This window comes from Elgaria multicarinata, chromosome 11 (assembly GCF_023053635.1).
Source record: "Elgaria multicarinata webbii isolate HBS135686 ecotype San Diego chromosome 11, rElgMul1.1.pri, whole genome shotgun sequence".
Classification (NCBI taxonomy): Eukaryota; Metazoa; Chordata; class Lepidosauria; order Squamata; family Anguidae; genus Elgaria; species Elgaria multicarinata.
The window spans coordinates 24,579,057-24,602,601 of record NC_086181.1 but is presented as its reverse complement, the minus strand read 5'-3'; the positions used below and the strand labels follow the sequence as shown (position 1 = coordinate 24,602,601).

Below are 23,545 nucleotides of genomic sequence, written 5' to 3'. Positions count from 1 at the left end.
CGAGAGCTGAATAGGAAGGGCTCCATCACTCTGGTTCCCCATAACATTCCATAGATTTGTAGGGAGTTGGGATAATGGTAAAAGCAGCAAATCTTGAATCAGCAAGGCCCACTGCCTTTCAAGATAGGTTGCGTAAATCAGAGCAATACTATTAATATGGCTATAGGAGTAAAACGTGGTATGTGCATTTAATGGGGAGCTACCACAATTAGGATGGTGTTGTTGGGGTTGATGCTGTTGTTGCTGCAGATACCTCACAGTGAACTCTGGGAACAGGAAGCTAAATGTGGCGTCCGCCACCCCCTCTCTACTCCTTATACATATTCTAAGGCAGGGGACCTCATGATTGGTGGGACGGCTTCTCAGGTGATTGTATTCTTTGATCAAATTTCCTTCAGGGAATATCCAAGTCCTCATACTGACTTTCCCATGTAAGTACCTGTATTATTATTATTATTATTATTATTATTATTATTATTATTATTTATTAATTAATTAATTAATTTATATAGCACCATCAATGTACATGGTGCTGTACAGAGTAAAAAAATAAAATAGCAAAACCCTGCCACATATTTCTATTATACACATTTACCCTAAAGTGTTGACTAATCAATGTATTTTACACTTCAATTCTTCACATGCCAGTGTAGAAGTAAGTCCCATTGAGTTTCGGTGAGGCTTCTTTCCAGGTAAGTGTCCGTAGACTTGCAGCCTTGATCAAAAATTAAAATGCAACTCTAAAGTAAATTTATTTTGCATTAAGTATCACTTCACCCCTTCTTTTTCTAAGATGCTTTCTCATTTATTTATTTTTATTCCCAGTTTCTCCACCTCACCACGTTTATTTGTGACCTTTCCTCTCCACTTAATTCTATACCCTCTTTTCTTATTGCTTTCATGCACCTATGTTTTGAAAACTTTTTTCCAAATATCATCATCTGATTTACTTTCAAAAATTCCAAATTTCAGTATTATCATCTACAGCGTTATACCAAGATGTCATCCTTTGAAACTAAACAAGCAAAATAACATCACAAAGAATGGCGTCTTGGTATAATCTGTGGATGATAATACTGTAATTTGGAATTATTGAAAATAAATGAGATTATTTTTTCATGTTTGAAGATTCTGGTATATACACTGTTTAGTGCTGTATTCTATCAATGCATGTTTGTCCAACCTTCATTGGAATACATCATTAATATGATCTCTGATGAAACGTAAAAACATAAAAAGCCATACTGGATCATTGTGTTCCCATAGTGCTCAAGAAAGCCCATAAGCCAGACATGAGTGCAATAACATCTCCCCTCTTGCATCCCCCAGAAAATGGTTTTTAAGGGTATACAAGCTCTGATATGGGAGGTAATATATAGCCACCATGATTAGTAGCTATTGATAGCTCTATCCTGCATGAAATTGTCAAATGTACTTTTAAAGCCATCCATATGGATGCCCATCACTACAGTTCATACTTCCTAAATGTGCATGAATCCCAATATGGCAGGAGGTATTTTGGAGGAAGCCTGTGCAGTTTCTGTAATGGTAGAACTTCATAAGGCAAGTGATCTTGTTGTTTACTTATATCAGTCTTGTGTGATTATAAAAACATGTATACCTTTAAGCACTCCATTGAAACTTTAACGATGCTTTAACGATGCATGATATCATGTGCCTCAATTTAGAAAACGCTGGAGCAGCAGGGCAGCAAACAGTTTCAATACTTGTTGCATTTCCCTGTGACACGTCATTTCAATTTTGCTGCAGGATAGTGACAAAGAATTACCAGCATGTTCTGGCCTTGGCATTTGCTGTAAAAGAGATAAATGAAACTCCCCAGATTTTGCCCAATATTTCATTGGGATTCAACATTTTTGAGAGCTACTTTAGTTTGAAGAGGATCTATCACATCGCAATGGAATTTTTCTCCACACATCATAGAGTCATCCCCAACTATAAGTGTGGCATTCAGAATAACCTGATAGCAGTGATTGGTGGATTGGGCTCTGAAACGTCGTACCATTTTGCCACCATTTTGGATATATACAAGATGCCACAGGTAAATTGCATCGATAGTGTGATGGAGTTCTCATAACTATGGCCATAGGTAGACCTAAGGTTTATCCCTGGATCATCCAGGGGTCAAAAATGTTCAACTAGGTGACACACAGGGGATCCAGTGCTCAGGCAGGGACGAACCCTGGATGATCCCAGGATAAACCTTAGGTCTAGCTGTGGCCTATGACATAACATTTTCCTTCCACTTGCTTTTTCAGGAATGTGTGATGTGTTTGCGAGGACATATTCTGAGAAAACGTCTTAGCAGCAGCTATGCCATTCCAGGTTTCTATGACTTGGTCCTTGAAGTCACCTGGTGATGCAGGTGTATGTAGTGTAACTTGTTCCATTGATTTCAATTGGCGTACTATTTGTATGACTAACTTGGGATCCAATTCAAAGTCGACATGCCCATATATTCATCTTTACCTAGATTTCCTCCTTCTCCTCTTCCTCTTTCTTCTATAATTATTAGGGATGTGCTCCGCTCCGATTAGGAGCGTAGAAGCAGTAGCGGATTGGCCTGCTCCGCCTTACCCAGAGGCGGAGTAGGAGCGGACCGTGGACCCCCTAGAAGCAAGGCGAAGAGAAGCGACCATTTTTCGGAGCTCCGAGTTCAGGCGGAGCGCTCCGGTCGCCATCTTGAAAACATTTCGCCATAGGATTGCATTGCGGCAAATAATCGCGCATAACTACGTTGTTTTTGAAGCTATCGCTCTGGAAATTCTTGTGCTCAGAGAGTCGTGGATGGGGGTCATTTTGAGACCACTCTCACCTCTCTGCGTTGTCCGTGTCGCGTGCTATATTTTTTTGAAAATCGGGTCAACCGCGCGGCTCAAACTGCGTTTCGGCTTTTCGCCCATAGGATTGCATTGAGGGAAAGAATCGGGGATAACTGGGGGGGGGTTTAAGCTATCGTTCTGAAAATTCTTGTGCACAGAGAGTCGTGGATGGGGGTCATTTTGAGACTACTCTCAACTTTCTGCGTGCTGTGGTTCACGTGCAATGTTTTTGTGAAAATCGGGTCAACCGCACGGCTCAAACTGCGTTTTCGGCTTTTCGCCCATAGGATTGCATTGAGGGAAAGAATCGGGGATAACTGGGGGGGGGGGTTTAAGCTATCATTCTGAAAATTCTTGTGCACAGAGAGTCGTGGATGGGGGTCATTTTGAGACCACTCTCAACTTTCTGCGTCGTACGGGTCGCGGGCTAGAAGTTTTAAAAAAATCGGCGGGAAAAATACCTTTTTCAAAGGGCTGAGGGGCAGAGTCAGCTCCCGGTCATGATGATCCCAAAGTTGGAGGAGGGCATAGGCAAAACAGGTAACTTGGGATTCTGGGAAACTTCTCTTTCTTCATCTGAACGGGCTTTTCCCCGTGTTTTTTAACACAGTAGCCCCACCAAATGCACAAACACAACCTGAAATCATATACTAAGCCAAGAATAAGAGATAGAAACACAGCACTGCTCCCCACCCTAACCTTGGGGAACAACTGAATCGATGTGGTGCAAGGGGATGAGCTCCCCTAGGGCATCTCATCGTGGACGTGCCCCCACTCTCTCCTGCACTGGAAGGCCATAGAGCCTTCCAAAGAGAGTAAAACGGTGGAGCAATGCCTATCATGAGTTGAAGTGAATGGTCACTTTTCAGTGGTAGAGCAATGCCTGTTATGAGTTGAAGTGAGCGTTTTACTTCTTCTCAGAGCTGTTGGTGGCTGTCATTGTCTTGAACTGGCAGCTACTTCCCCCTCCCCCGGGCACGTCCCCCTATTGCTGGTAAAAGACAGATATAGCCTTTTTAAAAAAATTCTTCTTGCTGTTTATTGAGCAACACTGCTTCTTTTAATTCCACCCCTCCTTTGTTTATTGATTGATTTATTCCATTTTATATGCATTACTGGCTTATCCTTGGCTCACTTCCTTATGCCCCCAGAAATGCCAGCTGCATGCCTGCCTGCCTTCCCTCCCTCCTCCCCTGCCCACCTCGCAGGGATGTTGTGTGTGGGGTGCCCGATTTTCAAAAATTCGCCAAAAATCAGGGGATGATGGGATTGCTTTGAAACTTGGCATGCGTGTGTATATCCCCATGAGGTGTCATGGTGCCAAACATGAGGTTTCTAACTTGAACAGAAAAAAAGTTGTATAATTTTTTAGCTTTCAATGCAAGCCTATGGGGGGGGGAAACGGAGCTCCGGATCCGGATCCGGAGCTCCGGGCGGAGCGGAGCGGAAGGGGGCGGAGCGGGGGCGGGGCGGAGCGGCCCGATCCGAAAAATGGCGGATCTGCAAGTGAAGCGGAGCGGGGGGTCCGTGCACACCCCTAATAATTATTATTACTATTTAATGTATGTCACTCATATCTTGTTATGGGTTAGGCATTTCTCTCAATATAACAGCTCAATTGCACAAACAGATTCTGATCTCATTTGAAAAGCTATAATGAACTTGGCTAACTAACAAATAGCTCATTTTCAAGTTAATTCCATTTTGCTAGTTTAAAAGGAGCAGTTTGCTTCCAGTTAAGAAATTGTGATAGGTTATTAACTATTAGAAAGGTTAGCAAGGTGATATCTGGAAGTTTGTCATTTCATTGAAAACTGGATATACTGGGGCGGAGGGAGGCATTTTCAATTCTGAAATTTATTTGTTAGTTGTTTTAATCTATCAGTCCTAATAATTCTAATAAACTACAATAAAACAACAACCATCACTTGAAACTTCATTTAAAAAACAAAAAACAAAAAAACACACCCACAAAAAATCAGATATTGAATAGGCTGAGCATTCCCATATTCTAATTCCTCTGGGGATGGTGAAATAAACTGCAAGTGATCTGGTTCACAACAAACAACACATGGAGGGTTGTCACCCTTGCTTGTTTCAGAGCGGTTTGTCATGTTGTCCGAAAATAGCACAATGGCTTAAATATGGGTTGCTTAGCACCCACAAGCCACCATGACCACCCATAGCTTGTTGTTGGGTTGTTCAGGTTAGCTTGATTTTAGGGTGGCTTCTAACATGTGAAACCAGCAGCAAGGGTTCTCCATGGCTTCTTTAAAATGGGTACAGTGATGCCTAGCAAGAGTGGGGAAATGCCCAAATGGTCCTCACAGTGGAGCATAAATTCTACAAGAATCTTCAGTTTAATAGGAATGATGAAAATTTAAAACAAAATGTACAGTATCTGTACAATATCTAGATGCATATCTCTAGATTTCAAATTCAATGATAAAACACCTGTCTGTCTTCTTTCCCCCCTTGTAGTTCAGCTATGGTGATTTTGCCCCAATGCTGAGGAGTCAGTCTCATTTCCTTTCATTATACCAGATGGTTCCAAATAAAATCCAACAGTACAATGGGATTGTTCAGCTACTTCTGCATTTCAGATGGATGTGGGTGGGTCTAATGACCATGGATGATGAAAGTGGAGAACTTTTTCTGAAAAACATAGTACCAATATTTTATCAAAATGGCATCTGTCCTGCTTTTGCAGAGAAAATGCCTAGAATGACCTTTTTTGACAATTTCTTAACTGTCCAAGCAAGCCTTAACCAAACATTTGGAGAATTTATGGATAGTAATGCCAATGTTATAATTGTCCATGGAGATACCAACACTATGCTGAATTTGCGAATGTTGCTCCATCAAGGAGAAACTGACTATGAGAAAGTGATTTATAAAGTTTGGATTTTTGAAGCCCAGCTGGATTTTGTAGCAGTGTCCATGCATAAAGACTGGGGTTTAGAAGCCTTCTATGGTGCTTTAGCCTTCACAATACATTCACAGGAGGTGCCAAGATTCCACAATTTTCTCCAGAGCTTAAGGCCTCATTCAGCCAAGGGAGATGGCTTCATCCAAACATTCTGGGAGCAAGCATTTGACTGTTCATTTGCAGATTCTAGTTTTAATGAGGATGGTGTGAAAACCTGCACTGGGGAAGAGAAGCTGGAGAGCCTTCCTGGGCCTTTCTTTGAAATGAGCATGACTGGCCATAGCTACAGCATCTACAATGCTGTACATGCGTTGGCAAATTCTATACGTGCCGTTTACGCATCCAGATCCAGAGTAACAGCAGCCAGAGGAAGAGTAGAGAATAAGAATATACAGCCATGGCAGGTAATGTCTCTTGAGGCTTTCTACTCAATTGCAATGAATAAGAGCACAGGATCCTAGTGCATCTGGAATATGTGCCATACATTACAAAATCTTAGTAGCACATCAACCTTTCCACATCATCCCTCAATACCATGGCACCTAATTGTGTAGATTAAATTTAGTATGTGTACTTAATAAACAATTTAAATTTATCTCAGTAACGCTCAAGCAACATTACTCATAAATGGAATCTCAATAGGTAATATTATACTATGTCAAATTTTCCCTTCCTATTTCTATATGCAAAACTGAAAGAGATATAATCATCATGATCATCTTAATTTTTTTATTCTGAAACAACCTCAACACCTTATTTAATAAGTCGTTTTTTTAGGGCAAAGCAATCTTTGCCCATCAAAGAGAGCTTTTTCCAAATTCATCTAATAGTGCCATTGAGAAATTGTTTCTTTATTTCCATTTTTTTCCTTCCACGTAGCTCCATCCTGTTCTGAGGAACTTCTCATTTAACAACAGTGCTGGAGAAACAGTCCTTTTGAATGAGAACGGGGAATTTACCCTGGGATTTGATATTACCAATGTGATTACTTTCCCCAATAATTCCTTTGTCAGGGTGAAAGTTGGAAGGATGAACCCTTGGGCTCTTCCAGGCAAAACATTCACCACTGATGACAATGCCATTATATGGCCAAGACGATTTAACCAGGTAGGATTTTACTTCAAGCATTAGCTTCTATGATGTAACTGAGGAAGTATATATCCACTGTGTATTCCTTTATATTATGTCTGTACTGTCTTTACACCAGTATATTTACCTTTGTCCATTTACAGCAAAATCCTGTGCAGGTGAAATTGCCAGTGCAGTCAATAGAGCTTATTCTTAGATAGCTCCACCTTGATTTGTAGTCTTAGGCACTGCAAACATCTAGAGATGGAATAAGAGCGCTATTTAAGCATTGTGTGCATTAATCAATCTGATTTCAATGTTTTATTTCTTTTGTTTTATTTGTGACATGTACATATTACTGAATATAATAAAATGTCCCAGTGGTTCATAATATTAAAATACAATATTAAAAACAAAATATTGAAGTACAATATTAAAATACAGTAAATAGATCAAGGAGCAGTAAAATGCTGTGGTATACGTAATTTACTTACAGGCCAGGGAAACCCTGGTTGAACAAGTGTGCTTTCAGGAGGTGTTTAACAGGTGACACATTTTCTGCCTCCTGAACTACATGAAAGAGGTGTGGGTGCTGCTACAGAGAAGACCCACTGTCTGGGTACTTCATGGCAAAAATCAATTCGTTTTAGAATTACTAGCAAGGCCTCCTCTGATGATCTTAAGGGTTGGTCTGATGGTAGTGGGTTATTTCAAGAGATCCTGCCTCCTCTGTGTGACAACCTTTCAAATACCTGCTATCATGTCTCCGTTCGGTCTTCTCTTCTCCAGGCTAAACATGGCCAGTTCTTTCAGTTTCTCCTCATAGGGCTTTGTTTCCAGACCCCTGATCATCTGTGTTGCCCTTCTCTGAACCCCCTCCAGCTTGTCTGCATCCTTCTTGAAGTGTGGTGCCCAGAACTGGACACAGTACTCAAGATAAGGTCTAACCAGTGCCGAATAGAGGGGAACCAGTACCTTGCATAACTTGGAAGTGATACTTCTATTAATTATCTATTAATGCAGCTCCAAATAGCATTCCCTTTTTTTGCAGCCACATCACACTGTTGGCTCATATTCAGCTTGTGATCTACAACACTTCCAAGTTCCTTCTCACTTGTAGTATTGCTAAGCCAAGTATCCCCCATCTTGTAATAGTACATTAGTTTCTTTTTCCTACGTGTAGCACTTGACCTTTATCCCTATTAAATTTCATTCTGTTGTTTTCAGCCCAGCACTCCAGCCTATCAAGATCACTTTAAAATTTGTTTCTGTTTTCCAGGGTATTACCTATCCCACCCAATTTTGTGTCATCTGCAAATTTGAGTGTTCCCTGAACCTCCTCATTCAAATCATTAATAAAAATGTGAAGAGCACTGGGCCCAGGAGTGAGCCCTGCGGTACCTCACTCCTTACATCCCCCCAGTTTGAGAAGGTACCATTGATAAGCACTCTTTGAGTCTGATTCTGTAGGCAGCTATGGATCCATGCAATAGTTGTTCCATCTAGCCCACTTTTAGCTAGGCCTTAGCTAGACCTTAGGTTTATCCCGGGATCATCCCGGGGTCATCCCTGTTCATGTAAATGATACACAGGATATCCCAGGAGCAGGCAGGGATGACCCTGGGATAAACCTTAAGCCTAGCTAAGCCCCTAGTCTGCTAATCAGAATGTCATGGGCCACTGTGTCAAATGCTTCACTGAAGTCAAGATATATTATGTCCACAGCATTCCCACAGTTCACAAGGGAGGTTACACAATCAAAAAATGAGATCAGATTAGTCTGGCAGGATTTATTCTTGACAAATCCATGTTGGCTTCTAGAAATCACTGCATTGTTTTCAAGGTGCTTACTAGGGATGTGCTCCGCTCCGATTAGGAGCGTAGAAGCAGTAGCGGATTGGCCTGCTCCGCCTTACCCAGAGGCGGAGTAGGAGCGGACCGCGGACCCCCTAGAAGCAAGGCGAAGAGAAGCGACCATTTTTCGGAGCTCCGAGTTCAGGCGGAGCGCTCCGGTCGCCATCTTGAAAACATTTCGCCATAGGATTGCATTGCGGCAAATAATCGCGCATAACTACGTTGTTTTTGAAGCTATCGTTCTGGAAATTCTTGTGCACAGAGAGTCGTGGATGGGGGTCATTTTGAGACCACTCTCACCTCTCTGCGTGCTGTGGTTCACGTGCAATATTTTTTTAAAAATCGGGGCAACCGCGGGGCTCAAACTGCGTTTCGGCTTTTCGCCCATAGGATTGCATTGAGGGAAAGAATCGGGGATAACTGGGGGGGGGTTTAAGCTATCGTTCTGAAAATTCTTGTGCACAGAGAGTCGTGGATGGGGGTCATTTTGAGACCACTCTCAACTTTCTGCGTGCTGTGGTTCACGTGCAATATTTTTTTAAAAATAGGGTCAACCGCGGGGCTCCGTTTCGGCTTTTCGCCCATAGGATTGCATTGAGGGAAAGAATCGGGGATAACTGGGGGGGGGTTTAAGCTATCGTTCTGAAAATTCTTGTGCACAGAGAGTCGTGGATGGGGGTCATTTTGAGACCACTCTCAACTTTCTGCGTGCTGTGGTTCACGTGCAATATTTTTTTAAAAATCGGGGTTTGGGTTTTTTTTATTTTTTTATTTTTATTTTTTTGGAAGCGATGACAGGCACATTCAACTCCCAATCCTGATGAGAATTCATCTCCTCAGAAAGCATCCTCCTCCAATCCCAGCGTTGGAGGGGGGACTAAGGCAGACCCACCCTGAGAACTTTCTGTTTTGTGTCTCTTTGTGGGTTGGCGTTCGTGGAGGGAACACTTACTTAGCTAGTGCTCCTGCTTTGGAGATAGATTAATTTAATATAGGTTTAGTTTGGCGCGTGTGTGTGTTTGTTTGCTTCTTTCTGACTTGTAGCTTAGTTTGCCCTGTGTTTTCCCCTTACTTTGATTTAATATAAACTTTATTTTTGAATTTTGGAGTGTGTGGTTGGGTTGGTTGGGTTGGTTGCCCCCCCCCCTTCCCTGTATTAAAGCCTGACTGTTCTGCTTTTGTGAAAGCTTTCTTTTGAAAGCATACACACAGTTTTTGTCCCATTTCCCTACATTTATATTCTTAAACATATTTTATTATATTCTTTCACATAGTCCATTAGTATATATTCTCATACATATTATATTAGTATTCATATTTTGTTCTTCTTATAGTAGTGGTTGGTTCTTTTCCCCCCTCCCCTCTCTTAAATCCTGATTGTGTTTCCTTCTATCTTCTATATACCAAATATACCAAAAAAATTGGATTCTCTTTTTCTTCTCTGTGTAACTTCGACGGAGTGGGCTGCTTTTGTCAAGTTCAACAGGCAGCCACAGATTGAGCATTTTGGGGAAAGCATACGCACACCATTTCCCTATTCTTAAACATATTATTATTATATTCTTTGACATAGTCTTAGTAGTCTATTAGTATACATTCTCATACATATTATAGTAGTGGTTGGTTCTTTTCCCCCCTCCCCTCTCTTAAATCCTGATTGTGTTTCCTTCTATCTTCTATATACCAAATATACCAAAAAAATTGGATTCTCTTTTTCTTCTCTGTGTAACTTCGACGGAGTGGGCTGCTTTTGTCAAGTTCAACAGGCAGCCACAGATTGAGCATTTTGGGGAAAGCATACGCACACCATTTCCCTATTCTTAAACATATTATTATTATATTCTTTGACATAGTCTTAGTAGTCTATTAGTATACATTCTCATACATATTATAGTAGTGGTTGGTTCTTTTCCCCCCTCCCCTCTCTTAAATCCTGATTGTGTTTCCTTCTATCTTCTATATACCAAATATACCAAAAAAATTGGATTCTCTTTTTCTTCTCTGTGTAACTTCGACGGAGTGGGCTGCTTTTGTCAAGTTCAACAGGCAGCCACAGATTGAGCATTTTGGGGAAAGCATACGCACACCATTTCCCTATTCTTAAACATATTATATTATATTCTTTGACATAGTCTTAGTAGTCTATTAGTATACATTCTCATACATATTAGTAGTAGTAGTATTCATATTTTGTTCTTGTTATAGTAGTGGTTGTCCCATTTCTTGTCCCATTTCCCTACATTTATTAGTAATATTCTTAAACATATTATTATATTCTTGTAGATATTCTTAGTAGTAGATATATATATATATATTAGTATATTCTCATACATATTAGTAGTAGTATATTTTATTGTTCTTGTCCCATTTCCCTACATTTAAACATATTATATCTTCTTATACATATTCTTAGTAGTACCTTATACATAGTATTAGTAGTATTAATATTTTGTTAGTCATCATGAAAAGAGGAAGCAGGCGTGCTGAAAGCAGCAAGGCTCAGTCTGCCAGCAGTAAGCAGGCTTCCTCTCCTCCTGTGAAACTCAAACGGGCAACTCCTTGGCTGACTGCTCCAAAACAGAAGCAGGACAAGCAGCAGGCAGAGCCACTCTCTTCTGCAACTTGTGCCCGGCGTTCTCTTTTTGAGGGTGGGAATGGGAAAAGTGCCCGTTTGCAAGAGGCACGTGGCAGCAGTGCCATTAGAGGAGGAGGAGTATCCCCAACTCCTTCATTCTCCTTTCAGCCCACGAGCCCGATGATGGACCTAGACGAGGTCCTCAGCACAGTGGAGGGGGGGGGAGGAGGAGGAGGAGGCGGTGGGCCTCCAGGATGTGGGGGCTGAGGAGGAGCAGCAGCAGGCCGAGGCTCTCTCCCCAGTCTCATCCCACACCCCTGTTTCTGTGGCAACACCAGAGAGCTCAGGCGGGCAATTGGTGGTGTCACCACGGAAACGAAAGACAAGCATCGTGTGGGACCACTTTGAGTTGGGAGCGGATCCCCGCTTTGCTGTCTGTCGCCACTGCAAACTCAGCCTAAGCAGGGGTTCATCGACAGGGCATTATGGAACCAGCAGCATGAAGATGCATCTTAAGAGGCAGCACCAGTCGGTCTTGCTGGGGAAAGAGGCGGGCAAGGCGACTGGTTCCAGGGGAAAGCCGAAGGCGGCGGCTGCTGCTGCTGCTGCTGCTGCTGCTGCTGCTGGCACTTCCAGTCTCAGCTCTCCATCTCCCATCCCCACAAGGGTTAGGCAGGCAACCCTGCCGGAAATGGGGTGGGGGAAGTATGGAACCACAAGATGGCGTTTTCCAACGCCCTCCCAGATCACCACGTCAATCGGTGAGATGGTGGCGTTGGACGACCAGCCATTCAGCCTCGTCGACAACGCAGGCTTCAAGAGGCTGATGGCGCTTGTGGTGCCATACTACAAGCTGCCGTGTCGCACCACCCTGAGCAGGCGGGTGGTGCCTTCCCTGTACCGTTCCTGCAGGGAGTTAGTGCTGGGTCGTCTGTGCCAGGCAGAGGCACGGATGGTGCACTTCACCTCGGACATTTGGTCCAGCGAGGGCGGAGTGCACGCTTACCTGTCCCTGACGGCACACTGGTGGGCAGCCGTGGGGCAGGAAGGATCCAGCACTACAGGGACTGGCAAGGAGGGCTACTGCTGGGCCCTCCTCCACACGCAAGTGATGGACCAGTCCCACACGGCAGGGGAGATTACGGAGGCCATGAACCGCATGGTGGATGGGTGGCTAGCTGGGCAGAAGGTCACCCGCGGTTACATGGTCACGGACGGGGGAGCCAACATGGTGAAGGCGGTGCGCGACGGCGGATTCGAGGGCGTCCGCTGCATCGCGCACGTCTTGAACCTGGTGGTGAGGGATGGCCTTGGGATGGGCAGCAGCAAGCCCAACCTCGGTCCCCTGTCCGGGATCCGTAACCTCCTGGAGAGCTGCAGAAAGGTGGCAGGCCATTTCCACCACAGCGTCAAGGGCAGTCGCTTGCTGCGGGAGAAGCAGGAGGAGTTGAATCTCCCGCAGCACAGGCTAGTGCAGGATGTGGTGACACGCTGGAACTCCACCTACCTGATGCTGGAGCGGATGGTGGAGCAACAGCGTGCCATCCACGACTTGTTCAGGGTCAGGGACATGGGCGTCCACCACCTGGGCAAGCAGCAGTGGGACGCCATGTCCCAGCTGGTGGCGGTCCTCAAGCCGTTCCTGAACGCCACCGAGACCCTGAGCAAAAGCTCTGCCCTCCTCAGCCAGGTGATCCCTGTATGCAGGCATCTCCAGAAACAGATGGGCGACTTTCTGGAGTACAGGGATCCCGTCACCGGCAGGCGCTTCGAGCCCGAGGTCCGCGAAGCGGTGACTAGGCTGAGGGACGGCGTGACGCGGAGGCTGGAGCCCATCCAAACCGACAGGGTCCACATGTTGGCAGCCATGTGCGACCCTCGTGTGAAGGATGGGCTTTGTGGGCCAAATAGCAGGCAGCACTGGGTGGAAACGCTGGTGGGCGAAGTGCGGGCGGCATGGGCCAAGAGGGTGGGGCAGAGTGAGGCAGAGGAGCAGGCCACCCCTCCCCGCAGCAGCACCAGCAGCACCAGCAGCAGCCTCACCTGCATCCCTCCCAGCAGCAGCACAGGCGAGGGGTATTGGGAAGAGGCTCTGCACACCGTGTTTGGGCAGAGACCCTCCCCAGCCACCAGCCAGGATGACGCTGCAACCACCGTGCAGCGTTACCTGTCAGAGCCCATCGAGGACTCCTCCATGGACCCCCTGGCCTACTGGTCATCCCGTTTTCAGATTTGGCCGGACCTGGCGCGGGTGGCCATGGATCGACTCAGCTGCCCACCCACCAGTGTTCCAAGCGAGAGGGTGTTCTCTATGGCGGGCGACATAGTGACCCCTCACCGCTCTCGCTTGGAGCCGGACTTGGTGGAGCAGCTGGTCTTTCTGAAGGGCAATCTCCCCCTGCTGGGATACCCCACCCTCAAGCCCTCGTGGGAGTGACAGGCAGGCTCCCTTTAATTCCACCCCTCCTTGGGTTGGCAGGCACACTACAGTTCAGGCAGGCTGGTTTTTTCTCTGTAGGCACTAGGCAGAGTTTGTCACCGTGCGTGTGTGTGACTGACTGTGAGGGCAAAGCACCGCACTTGAGTTCATTTCATTTCTGTGGCGTCCGGTACAGCTTAGTCAACTCATCCGGATAGTTTTCCACCCAGTTCCAAAAGACTCCATTTATTTATTTATTTATTTATTTATTTATTTAATTAATTACATTTATATACCGCCCCACAGCCAAAGCTCTCTGGGCGGTTTACAACCGTTTGTCCATGATTGACTGCACGTTTAGGTGAGGTGCAAGCAGGGGGCAAGGCAATGCCTGGCACCACCACCACCACTAGCCAGGCTGCCTCTCTCCAGCAGTCCACGGGTCGCCCTTTGGAGTGCCCTGGGAGTGGAAGACGTACTCCCTGATCCAGAAGTATGGTTTTTTGAGAAGCAAACAGGCGAGTCCTCGCCTTTGAGAAGCAACCTTTCACTTGAACTCATGGAAGTCATTGACTTCAGCACAGCCACTACATAGAGGCTGTGGACCTCTGGGTGACTCCATCTGTGTGCTGATTTTGAGAAGCAACCTTTCACTGAAACTCATTCACTTCCCCAATTGTGGCTGGTACTCCAACAGTCCACCGAACTCCCATAGCACAGCCACTTAGTGCATACTAGGGACAGTTTAAGTTTCCTCCTGAGAAGTCAGCACTCACTTCGACTCATGACAGCCATTGACTTCACCACAGCCACTTTGTGTGGGATGCTGTGGTCCTCCAGGATGTGGGGATTAGTAGTAGTCACTGGTCGAGCTTGTCTCCCCGGTCTCGTCCCACCCCTCTTCCGCTGTAACCCTGTCTTTGAGAAGCAAGCTGTCACTTCAACTCATGGACTTCCCCTCAGAGAAAAAGCTAAGCTCCAGCAGTCCACCGATCTCCCGTAGCACAGCCACTACATTTCCTGAGAAGTGAGCTCTCACTTCAACTCGTCTTGTAGTGCGCCCGCCGAGTTGAGCACAGCCACTACAGTGGAGGCGCCTGCCCGCCTGCCTGGGAGCCATCCTTGTGAGGTAGCTGGATCTGCTGGGACTGACTCCCCCACAGATCTATGGCTTACTTGTGCAAGGTACCAGCTTTTCTGGGCCCGCCAACCCATGCCTGCCTGCCTGTCTGCCCGCCTCCCCCGGGGTGCTGCTGTGGTGGGGCATCTGCCAGGACTGACTCCTCGCCTGCTCTGCCCGCCTGGTGCCTGGGAGATGGGCTTTGCGGTTCGTGGCCAGCACCCTCCGGCACGCTTGCTCCCAGTCGTCCTCCTCTGTGCCCCTCAAGGCGTAACTGCTGGCTTAGAAAGAAAGAACCAGCCATCTTTGCCTCACTTTGCGCCCACTTATGGGTTGGTTTGCTATGCGTTAGTGCTCAAGCCATCCTTGCGGCACTACAATGCATGCTGCCTGCCTGCTTTCCATTGATGGTGCTATATAAATAAATAATAATAATAATAATAATTCTCCCCTTCCCGCCTTGCAGCGATGGTGTATGTGTCTTGCTTTGACTAAGGGGAGAAGTCCTTCCTGCGCTCACTTAGACTTTATCAAATTCAATAATCCCTTTTTCAAATGTGCCAGAAGATTTAGGGTTATCTCGTGGCATGTTGGGATTGCCTTGGAACTGGCCCCATTGAGCTGTCTGCAATTGCAACTTTAAATCCCTGACATACTGGAGTGTTCAAATTTCAAAAGTTCCCCTAACATCAGGGGATGATGGGATTGCCTTGAAACTTGGTGTCCATGGGGACACATGGGTAAGCTGTCATGGGACCAAAGGATAGGTTTCTAACGTGCAAATTGACGTAGTTGTAGAATGGGACTTGATTTGGGGTGAGTTAAAAAGTTTAAGCCGCGCCAAAAATCAGGGGATGATGGGATTTGCTTGCAACTTGGCGTGCATGTGGACACATGGATAAGCTGCCCTGGTGCCGAGTTTGAGGTTTCTAACATGCAAATTGACGGAGCTATCCCAAGGGGTGTGAATGGGGTGCCCGATTTTCATAAATTCCCCAAAAATCAGGGGATGATGGGATTGCCTTGAAACTTGGCGTGCATGTGGACACGTGGATAAGCTATCATGGTGCTGAGTTTGAGGTTTCTAACGTGCAAATTGACGTAGTTGTAGAATGGGACAATTTGGGGTGAGTTAAGCCATGCCAAAAATCAGGGGATGATGGGATTTGCTTGCAACTTGGCGTGCATGTGGACACATGGATAAGCTGCCCTGGTGCCGAGTTTGAGGTTTCTAACATGCAAATTGACGGAGCTATCCCAAGGGGTGTGAATGGGGTGCCCGATTTTCATAAATTCCCCAAAAATCAGGGGATGATGGGATTGCCTTGAAACTTGGCGTGCATGTGGACACGTGGATAAGCTATCATGGTGCTGAGTTTGAGGTTTCTAACGTGCAAATTGACGGAGCTATCTAAAGGGGTGTGAATTAGGGTTATGGGAGGTGCGTTAGAGGGTAGAGCCGCGCCAAAAATCAGGGGATGATGGGATTTGCTTGCAACTTGGCGTGCATGTGGACACATGGATAAGCTGCCCTGGTGCCGAGTTTGAGGTTTCTAACATGCAAATTGACGGAGCTATCCCAAGGGGTGTGAATGGGGTGCCCGATTTTCAAAAATTCGCCAAAAATCAGGGGATGATGGGATTGCCTTGAAACTTGGCGTGTGTGTGTATACGCCCATGAGGTGTCATGGTGCCAAACGTGAGGTTTCTAACTTCAACGGAAAAAAAGTTGTTTACTTTTTTAGCTTTCAATGCAAGCCTATGGGGGGGCAAAAACGGAGCTCCGGATCCGATCCGGAGCTCCGAGCGGAGCGGAGCGGAAGTGGGCGGAGCGGGGGGCGGGGCGGAGCGACCCGCTCCGAAAAATGGCGGATCTGCAAGTGAAGCGGAGCGGGGGGTCCGTGCACACCCCTAGTGCTTACAGATTGACTTCTTTATAATCTGCTCCAAAATTTCCCCACGGATTGATGTCAGATTGACTGGTATGTGGTTCCCAGGTTTCTCCTTTTTGCCCTTTTTGAAGATTGGGAAAACATTAGCCCTCCTCCAGTCACCCAGCACTTCACTTTTGCATGATTTTGCAAAGATAATAGACAGTGGTTCTGAGAGATCTTCTGCCAGCTCCTTTATTACTCTAGGATGCAGTTCATCAGGCCCTGGAGATTTGAACTTGCTCAAAGACTTTAGGTATTCCTTGACCTCATTCTCAAACTGCAATCCTGCCCCTACAGCTTGTACTTAACTTTTGCCGGGGGTGGGGGAGTTCATAGACCCCATTTTAGGAGTAGGAATTGAGCACTTCTGCCTCTTCTTTGTCATATGTTATCAATTTGCCATCCTCATTGAGTGCTTGAACCACCATTTCTTTCCTCTGTGTTTTACTGTGCACCTACTTGAAGAAAGTTTTCTGTTTCTTTAAGCATCTCTCGCTAGCCTCAGCTCATTCTCAGCTTTAGCTTTCCTGGTGCCATTCCTGCACTTTTGTGCTACCTGTTTGTACTCTTCTTTTGTAGCCTGGCCATTCTTCCACTTCCTTTATGCGTCCTTTTTGTTTTCATGTCATCTCCTAACTTTTTGTGAAGTCACATTAGTTTCTTCCGTTGTCTTCTGTCCTTTTCCCTTTTTGGGATGTTTTGTAATTGTGCCTTTAAAAATTCCTTTTTTAAAAATTCCCACCCATCTTGGACTCCTTTTTTTTATTAGGATCACTTGCCATGGGGTGTGTGTCTTACTTATCATTGTTCTGAGTTGATTAAAAATTGACTTTTCTAAGATCTAGAGTACATGTATGGCTACATTCAGCTTTCGCTTCCTTTAAAATCAAGAACTCAAGTAGGGCATAGTCACTTTTCTCCAGAATTCCTGTAACTGCCACTTTATCTACTAAGTCATCACTATTTTTCAGAATCAAGCCAAGGAGAGCCGATCCTAGTTCCTTCCTCCACTTTATGTAGGAGACAGTTATCAGCCACACATGTCAGGAATTTCTTTGAGGGGGCAGTTTTGGCAGATTTTGCCTCCCAACAGATATTGGGATAATTTAGGTCCCCCATTACTACCACGTCACACTTCCTTAAAGCACTGGCAATTTGCTTTTCAAAAGTTTCATCCTTGTCATCTCTTTGATTGGGTGTTCAGTAGTAGATTCTGACTATCATGATCCTTTTATTCCTTGCCCCATTTATTTTAATCCAGATGCTCTTGATGGGGTTACTTATCATACTCCTACTCATGTGGAAAATATTGACCAACTCTTGACTACAGAGAACTTGCTTTATGGATGCTGATATTGTCATGGTCCCAATCTACACCCAGCAGAATATAACACTTTGAAGGCAGTTCAAAAATGGTATATGGAATTATGGTCCCCAACAGTTGTCAGTTCAATGCCATTATAAAGCAGTAGTCTAGATCATGCCATACTGTGGCAACAGCAAGTTTAGTTTCAATTAAACCAAACATCATTGACATACATTTTCTCATAGTTAATTCTTGATATTCCTTGAAAAGGTGGTGCCCATTTCTCTCTGTAATGACAACTGCCATCCTGGGTATCAGAAGAAAAAGAAGGAAGGGGAGCCATTTTGCTGCTATGATTGTGCTCAGTGTGAAAAAGGAAAGGTTTCTCATCAGAAAGGTAGAGTATACACTGCATTGAATAATCAAACATATTGAACTTTAGAGTATGTTCTCAAGAAAGATCAAAGGTAATAATGAAGTCCCTATTTGATAAAGTGGTTGGCAATAGCTGTCATAGTTGGGCCATATTTCTCATTGTTACCGCAGTTGAAAATAGTAACAATAGACACTTTTTATATAGTCAATGAACTGCTCCATCTGGGAACTGTTCTTCCAGTTCTCATCCAAGCTATTTGAATCCACACCTTGGTACCCTCAAAACTAGGCTAAAGACAAGCATTGACATGCCCAAGAGTAATCTAGACAGGCACTTTTTAAAAAGCTGCCTTATTTATAATGACCAAAATTAAATAACCCAATACTTCTTTAAAATTGAATCCAGTCTTTGGGCTGAAAAAGTTTCTCTGCTTTAAAGAATATAAACCTTTTGAAATACATTGGCTGAAAAGCCCAAGGCAATTACCTGGGTTGAAATTCTGAACATTTCTCCAAAGGCTTTTAATCTGCTGTATCAGTTTCATCACAGAATTGACCTCCAAGCACAAGGGAAAGAGCTTTTCCTTTCCTGCTTTTCCACTACATAACCTCTAGGTGGTATATTGGAATAGTGCAATTACACGAGAGCCAAGTGTGTTTTCTCTTGCTTTCTTTAAATAATATTGCTGAAACTGCTGTTTAAAAACAGAAGCAAAACCTAGGGATGGGTGATCCCTCTCTCAACTGCCTCAAGTGCTACTTGCCAGACCCCGACCACTTACCGAATCCCTGTTCTTTTACTTAAAGGACCATTTATTCAAGTAAAGATTCAATACAGAGTTTAATAACCTTAGTACTGTGTGCACTATCCCATATGTCCATCCACTGCAATCCTGCTGGTAGAAACACAAGAAGAAGGGCCTCTGAACATGGCCTACATGGCCTAGCAGGCTAAGGTAGAAGAAGGAGGTATCTTTGTCTCAGATCACTGAAGACCTTAAAGATCAAACCCAGATGAGGAATTTTTGGAAGTGGCGGAGTTGGTGACCAGCTCTGTCTGATAAAACATAGAGTTCACCAGTCCAAGACATGGAAGTGAACCAACAAAGCCAGATACAAAGATGAGGTCCAACCGTATTCATTTATTCAGTTTATTCATTTCATTCAGCCCAAAGCTGATCTAGGAAACAGCGAAGCTGTATTTTTTGTTTATCCTTAGGTCTGAGAGAACTCAAGTACTCCAAAACATCTATCAGATGCAATTAGCAGTGACAGAGATCCTTGCGTCAATGTTAATCCTTAAAACAAAGCCAACTCACAATGAAGGTCTATGCCATTCTTTCAGAATCAATGCCTACTGTTATTCTCCAACACAATTGTTTGTAGAAATAGGAGATATGTCTGCAGCTGCAAAATGCAGCATTTGAAATATCTAGGGGGCCTCCTCTGAAAATACATCTCATCTTTTCTCAGATATGGATACCTGCACCACCTGCAAAGAAGACCACTATCCAAACAAGGAGCAAGATCTGTGCATTCCCAAAAGAGTAACGTTCTTGACTTATGTGGAACCTTTGGGAATGAGTTCAGCATTGTCTGCACTTTTATTTTCTTTGATCACTGCTTTGGTATTAAGAACATTTATGAAGCACCACAACACTCCCATTGTCAAAGCCAACAACCGGGACCTGACCTACACTCTCCTCATCTCCCTCCAGCTCTGCTTCCTTTGCGTGTTGCTATTCATTGGACGTCCTCAAAAGGTGACCTGTTTCCTCCGACAAACTGCTTTCAGCATCATCTTCTCGGTGGCTGTTTCCTGTGTGCTGGCAAAAACCATCACAGTGGTTCTGGCTTTCATGGCCACTAGGCCAGGAAGCAGCATGAGGAAATGGGTGGGGAAAAGACTGACCAGCCCCATAGTCCTCCTCTGCTCTCATATTCAAGCAAGCATTTGTGCTGTGTGGTTTGCAACCTCTCCCCCTTTCCCAGACGTTGACATGACCTCAGTGGCTGAAGAAATTGTACTAGAATGTAATGAGGGATCTGTAACTATGTTTTACTGTGTTCTTGGCTATATGGGCTTCCTAGCATTTGTGAGCTTCACTGTGGCTTTCATTGCCAGGAAACTACCAGACAGTTTCAATGAAGCCAAATTTATCACTTTCAGCATGTTGGTGTTTTGCACTGTCTGGTTGTCCTTTGTTCCAAGTACCAGAGTACCAAAGGGAAATACACGGTAGCTGTGGAAATCTTTTCCATCTTAGCCTCTAGTGCTGGGCTGTTGGGTTGCATCTTCTTCCCTAAATGCTACATTATTATTCTGAGGCCAGATCTGAATAAAAGAGAGAATCTCATGAAGAGAAATGCATAACAAAATGTAATTGTTCTTTTCTAATGTTCATCTATGTGTGTGGACACTCTGTAACTCAATTTCCATAGTAGCCTTCCAGCATGGCTTCGATTCACACACACACACAAAGAGAGAGAGAGAGAGATGCAAGCCATGGGTTTGGGGGAGAAAGTAACACCATATTTGAATATGACATTGTTCTGAGCTTATATAGGGCTTCCCAATTCAACACCATCTCAATCTGTCTAACTCTTACTCTGTCTGAAAAAGCTCCTCATCTGTAAAGAAGTGCCTCAATGTGCTCACTGCTCCTATTAGTAAGCTATTTCCAATCATTTAACAGCTTGCAAAATGTTGAGTAACACCTAAATGTGGTAGAAATCCCTGACCTCCTCCTCCTTCTACCAACACCATCTACCAGCACCATTACACACACACACACACACACACATAATGCACAGAGAGATTTTCCTATGATCTATACATTTGTAAGATGTAGGAGGCTAAGACACAAGATATTAATTCATTGCATTTAAAGATAACAACCAGCAGGGACAGAAATCACCTCTACATTTACAAATCCCAAAATTAATGAAAGTTTAAAATTTCCTTATTAATTGTTTTTTATATTTTGATTGTCTTGAATCCAGATATATTATGTAAATGTGAACTTTATAGTTATATTCAAAATCCAATAAAATCATTTTCATAAATCTAAAGCCACTTGTTTACAGTGCATATTTAATGCTATGTCAATATTTTTCTAATAGTCTCAGCATCATCTATAATGGCACAACCTTCCAAATAATTTATTAATACTTTTACTGGATCATTCAGATAACTGGAACTCATAATCTCTTCAATACAGCAGAATACTAAGAGTCAAAAACTTTTAATTTCATCGCAACTCCAAAATATAGACATATTATTTGCATGGGATTTCCCACATATCCAATAATTATCCTGAGATAAAGTGTAACTCAAGTTCATATTAGAATCTGCATTGACTCCCTATTTCAACTCAGACCCCAGTTCAGTTTTGGAAAGGTTGATTTGGCTTGGACTGAGTTGGGATCCACCCAATCCATCCTTGTGAAGCATCGAGTGTTATTGCAGGAAGAGGATGCCCTCTCACCATTTTCCCCATCCTGCCTGCTATTGACAGGGATGGATCAATTCAAAGGAGAATCCCTCTCACAAGACAGCAAGGTGCAGGTATTATTAATAATATATAGTTTGTCGTCCCTTTTTGACTGCTTTCTCGTTGATCAATTCTCATGAAACAAACTGTATTGGAAAGTTCTTGACACACAGATTCCACAAATTACAATAGTTTTCAAGATAATTCAAACTTTTTTCTTTCTTTTTTTTCAGAATTAGGCTATCTTCTATAAAACATACTATAAAGTTTTATTTTAATATCAAAAAAGTCAAGAATAATTAAACAAAGATAATTAACTGCAGTTTGAAGCAAAATGAAATATGAACACACTCAAAAGTCTCTGCACACCTTTATAAATAAAAGCCAAAGTACAATGATGTGACAGTAACATCTGGCCTGTAAACAAATTATGAAGGGATTAAGAGACTAAGACCTTAGCTAGACCTAAGGTTTATCCCGGGATCTTCCCGGGGTCCTCCCTGCTCATGTAAATGACACACAGGATATTCCGGGAGCAGGCAGGGACAATTCCGCGATAAACCTTAGGTCTAGCTAAGGCCAAAGTTAAATGTAACCCAGTCAAAGTTTAGTTATTTCTCAGAAAGACCATCAGTGCCTGCTTCAGTTGGACCCCCCACCTCCATAGGGCTAACTCATCTTGACCCTGTGGGGAAGAAGAAGTGAGGGAGAAAGGAGCAGGTACAGACCATCAGAGCCTGCTTCAGTTGGACCCTTCCCCACCCCCCACCCCACACACACAGGGCAAAATGTCATCTTGACCCTTTGCAAAGAAGAAGGAGCTGTTGGTCTGCCCCTCCATTGGGAGATGAGAGGGGGGAGCAGGGCCTTCCCACCAGCCTGAACAGTCTCCTTAATTTCTTTGTATTTTTCCCTCTTCCCTCCCCATCCCCTTTCTGATCAATTGTAAGCCGCTCCGGGAGCCTTTTTGGCTGAGGTGCAGGATAAAAATACTCTAAATAAATAAATAAATAAATAATGAGGAAACTGGAAGCTAAGACTGATGCCTTCATTGATATGCCCTGTGATCAGTCATGATGTTGTGCAATGTCAGAAACTGTGCTTGTTTACCCTTCATGCACTGACACATTCTGTTGATCAGCAAATATGTTATCTTGCCCTAGACCTGTATTGCCTTATGAAGCATCTAGTCTTACTACTAGATGAGGGCTCCCCCTCAATGGCTTGTTTGAGATCAACTGAAAATACCTGCCAATAGGGCTTCAGTTCTTTTGTAGGATAACCACCAGAGTCTTCCTCTTCCTCCAGACCAGTTCCAGCTGGTGCCCACTGCTGCCAGTGGGGTGTAAGGTGTGTCACATGAGGCAGAGTCAAAAGGTCACCAGAGGTAGAGTAGACTTTTTAGTCTCCAGGAGCCCATATCATACAAATGGCAAACTGAGCTATTTACTGTTTTACTCTGTACAGCACCATGTACACTGATGGTGCTATATAAATAAATTAATTAATTAATAATAATAATAATAATAATAATAATAATAATAATAATAATAATAATGAGTGTAAATGTATGGGTCAGGGAATCCACACAGCCACACAAAAGCACTGCTTTGGAGCCACATTCCCTG

General features: G+C 44.1%; 1 protein-coding gene across 1 annotated transcript; it reads left to right on the top strand.

Moving 5' to 3' along the window:
* Positions 1-342: 342 nt before the first annotated feature.
* On the top strand, positions 343-20,797 carry LOC134405527 (vomeronasal type-2 receptor 116-like). Its single transcript, XM_063136773.1, is given in 7 exon segments — positions 343-431; positions 1,771-2,062; positions 5,325-5,978; positions 6,652-6,879; positions 18,319-18,445; positions 19,897-20,631; positions 20,634-20,797. Coding segments are annotated over 7 exon segments (2,289 nt in total).
* The last annotated feature ends 2,748 nt before the right edge of the window (positions 20,798-23,545 follow it).